This window comes from Clupea harengus, chromosome 3, assembly GCF_900700415.2.
Source record: "Clupea harengus chromosome 3, Ch_v2.0.2, whole genome shotgun sequence".
Classification (NCBI taxonomy): Eukaryota; Metazoa; Chordata; class Actinopteri; order Clupeiformes; family Clupeidae; genus Clupea; species Clupea harengus.
In genome coordinates this window covers 12,464,944-12,469,943 of record NC_045154.1, presented here as the reverse complement: position 1 = coordinate 12,469,943, position 5,000 = coordinate 12,464,944, and the positions used below count along the sequence as shown (strand labels likewise).

General features: G+C 37.3%; 1 protein-coding gene across 1 annotated transcript in view; it reads left to right on the top strand.

The window, feature by feature from the left end:
- The window catches only part of otogl (otogelin-like), a 117,760-nt gene that overhangs the window by 108,545 nt on the left and 4,215 nt on the right, over positions 1-5,000 (top strand). Inside the window, exon 54 of the mRNA XM_042707416.1 lies at positions 132-177. Within this exon, the coding sequence (XP_042563350.1) occupies positions 132-177 (46 nt within the window). The remainder of the gene's footprint in view (positions 1-131; positions 178-5,000) is intronic.

Genomic DNA, 5,000 nt, shown 5'->3' with positions numbered 1-5,000 from the left:
GACTGCCCTGGAATAATAATAATAATCATAATTATTATTATAATAATATTAATAATGATGATGTGATATAATAATAATAATGATTACAATAATAATAATAATGATATGATATATGTACATTTCTGCTGCAGAATGGAGGTGTGGTTCAGACTTATGTGGATGGATGCTGCAAGACATGTAAGTGTCTGAACTTTGACCCCTGAGCTAGTTAGCTGTGCTTGTGGGTTGCTGTGTGCTGATTGGAGCAGCATGCTGGGCTGTGAGCCGGGCTGCAGTGCTGGGCTTCCTGGCTGATCACCTGGCGTTAGAGCTCCCCCTGCAGCAATGGAGGACAAAATGCACAAATGCCTGCCTGACTGCCTTACTGCCTCATGTATCTCTTTCTTTTCATTTTTGAGTCTTCCTGTCGTGCACAATCTCTCTCTCTCTCTCTCTCTCTCACACACACTCTCTCTCTGTTTTTGACATTAGTGTGCAAAGTACAGAAAGATAAGTATTCAGATGGAGGATGACACCAGATCAGTGCAGCTCAGTAAAAGTGAGAGAGGCTTAGAGTATGCAAGATTTTGCTACTGTAGTTATGTACAGATGTATATGAGATAAAAAAATTCTACCCGTCTTTCTCTTACTTTCTTTCCATCTTCCTTTCTTTCTTTTTCTTATTCGTTTTCCCTCTTTCTTTCTTTCTTTCTTTCTTTCTTTGTGTCACGCTGTCTTTCCGACTTGTGTGTGTGAGAGTGTGTGTCTCTTTCTGTCCAGAAGTGTGTGTGTGTGTGTGTGTGTTTTGTGTCGGAGAGTGTGTGTGCGCACTATAGAGCTGGGCTTGGACTTGCTCAGCCTTGGGCTCGTTTTATTCTCTTAATTCTCTGAAAACACACACACACACACACTACCCTTATTACACACACACACACACACACACACACTACCCTTATTACACACACACACACACACACACACACTACCCTTATTACACACACACACACACACTACCCTTATTACACACACACACACACACACACACACACTACCCTTATTACACACACACACACACACTACCCTTATTACACACACACACACACACTACCCTTTTTACACACACACACACACTACCCTTATTACACACACACACACACACTACCCTTATTACACACACACACACACACACACACACACACACACTACCCTTATTACACACACACACACACACCTTAACTTTACCCTTTACTCCTCACCAACTGCCATTAAGAACATATAGAATTACCCTCCTCACCAACCGCCATTGATAACATATAGAATTACCCTACGCTCCAACCGCCATTAATAACATATAGAATTACCCTACGCTCCAACCGCCATTAATAACATATAGAATTAATAACATATAGAATTACCCTACGCTCCAACCGCCATTAATAACATATAGAAATACCCTACGCTCCAACCGCCATTAATAACATATAGAATTACCCTACGCTCCAACCGCCATTAATAACATATAGAATTACCCTACGCTCCAACCGCCATTAATAACATATAGAATTACCCTACGCTCCAACCGCCATTAATAACATATAGAATTACCCTACGCTCCAACCGCCATTAATAAAATATAGAATTACCATACGCTCCAACCGCCATTAATAACATATAGAATTAATAACATATAGAATTACCCTACGCTCCAACCGCCATTAAAAACATATAGAATTACCCTACGCTCCAACCGCCATTAATAACATATAGAATTACCCTCTTCACCAACCGCCATTAATACCATATAGAATTACCCTACGCTCCAACCGCCATTAATAACATATAGAATTACCCTACGCTCCAACCGCCATTTATAACATATAGAATTAATAACATATAGAATTACCCTCCTCACCAACCGCCATTAATAACATATAGAATTACCCTACGCTCCAACCGCCATTAATAACATATAGAATTACCCTACGCTCCAACCGCCATTAATAACATATAGAATTACCATCAGCTCCAACCGCCATTAATACCATATAGAGTTACCCTCTTCACCAACCGCCATTAATACCATATAGAATTACCCTACGCTCCAACCGCCATTAATAACATATAGAATTAATAACATATAGAATTACCCTCCTCATCAACCGCCATTAATAACATATAGAATTACCCTACGCTCCAACCGTCATTAATAACATATAGAATTACCCTACGCTCCAACCGCCATTAATAACATATAGAATTACCATCAGCTCCAACCGCCATTAATAACATATAGAATTACCCTCCTCACCAACCGCCATTAATAACATATAGAATTACCCTACGCTCCAACCGCCATTCATAACATATAGAATTAATAACATATAGAATTACCCTACGCTCCAACCGCCATTAATAACATATAGAATTACCCTCCTCACCAACCGCCATTAATAACATATAGAATTACCCTACGCTCCAACCGCCATTAATAACATATAGAATTACCATCAGCTCCAACCGCCATTAATAACATATAGAATTACCCTCCTCACCAACCGCCATTAATAACATATAGAATTACCCTACGCTCCAACCGCCATTCATAACATATAGAATTAATAACATATAGAATTACCCTACGCTCCAACCGCCATTAATAACATATAGAATTACCCTCCTCACCAACCGCCATTAATAACATATAGAATTACCCTACGCTCCAACCTCCAATAATAACATATAGAATTACCCTCCTCACCAACCGCCATTAATAACATATAGAATTACCCTACGCTCCAACCGCCATTTATAACATATAGAATTAATAACATATAGAATTACCCTACGCTCCAACCGCCATTAATAACATATAGAATTACCCTACGCTCCAACCGCCATTAATAACATATAGAATTAATAACATATAGAATTACCCTACGCTCCAACCGCCATTAATAACATATAGAATTACCCTACGCTCCAACCGCCATTAATAACATATAGAATTACCGAACGCTCCAACCGCCATTAATACCATATAGAATTACCCTACGCTCCAACCACCATTAATAACATATAGAATTACCCTCCTCATCAACCGCCATTAATAACATATAGAATTACCCTCCTCACCAACCGCCATTAATAACATATAGAATTACCCTACGCTCCAACCGCCATTTATAACATATAGAATTAATAACATATAGAATTACTCTACGCTCCAACCGCCATTAATAACATATAGAATTACCCTACGCTCCAACCGCCATTTATAACATATAGAATTAATAACATATAGAATTACCCTACGCTCCAACCGCCATTAATAACATATAGAATTACCCTACGCTCCAACCGCCATTAATAACATATAGAATTACCGAACGCTCCAACCGTCATTAATACCATATAGAATTACCCTACGCTCCAACCACCATTAATAACATATAGAATTACCCTCCTCATCAACCGCCATTAATAACATATAGAATTAATAACATATAGAATTACCTTACGCTCCAACCGTCATTAATAACACATAGAATTACCCTACACTCCAACCGCCATTAATAACATATAGAATTACCCTACGCTCCAACCGTCATTAATAACATATAGAATTAATAACATATAGAATTACCCTCCGCTCCAACCGCCATTAATAACATATAGAATTACCCTACGCTCCAACCGTCATTAATAACATATAGAATTAATAACATATAGAATTAATAACATATAGAATTACCCTCCGCTCCAACCGCCATTAATAACATATAGAATTACCCTACGCTCCAACCGCCATTTATAACATATAGAATTACCCTCTTCACCAACCGCCATTAATAACATCTAGAATTAATAACATATGGAATTACCATACGCTCCAACTGCCATTTAGAACATATAGAATTAATAACATATAGAATTACCCTACGCTCCAACCGCCATTAATAACATATAGAATTACCATCAGCTCCAACCGCCATTAAAAACATATAACTTTACTCTCCTCACCAACCGCCATTAATAACATATAGAATTACCCTACGCTCCAACCGCCATTAATACCATATAGAATTACCCTACGCTCCAACGCCATTAAAACATATAGAATTACCCTACGCTCCAACCGCCATTTATAACATATAGAATTAATAACATATAGAATTACCCTCCTCACCAACCGCCATTAATAACATATTACTACCCATATTACTACATATTACTACCCTACGCTCCAACCGCCATTAATAATATATAGAATTAATAACATATAGAATTAATAACATATAGAATTAATACCGCTCCACTTGAACAGCTAAACTGAACTCAACGTATATCCTGTTCTTTAACAAGGCAGTCAACTCTGTTTGCACAATCTTCAGTATGATCACATGTGTTTATTTACAGTCACATAAATAAATGTACTTATTTACAGTCACATAAATAAGATTGCTTATTTAAAGTCACATAAATCAGATTGCTTGTTTACAGTCACATAAATAAATGTTCTTATTTACAGTCACATAAATAAGATTGCTTATTTACAGTTACATAATAAGATTGCTTATTTACAGTCACATAATAAGATTGCTTATTTACAGTCACATAAATCAGATTGCTTATTTACATTCACATAAATAAATGTACTTATTTACATTCACATAAATAAGATTGCTTATTTACAGACATAAATAAATGTGTTTAGTTACAGTCATAAATAAATTTTCCTATTTACAGTCACATAAATAAGATTGCTTATTTAAAGTCACATAAATAAATGTTCTTATTTACAGTCACATAAATCAGATTGCCCAACTTCATCATGTCTGATCACTGGCTCATACCACCACAGCTACGCCGCTGCTTGTTCCAGGATTCTTACACACACACTCACACACACACACACACACACACACACACTCACACACACACACACACACACACACACACACACACACACTCTCCTCCTGAAGATGCTAGATCCTGGATGCGCTGAACGCCAGCATGTACCT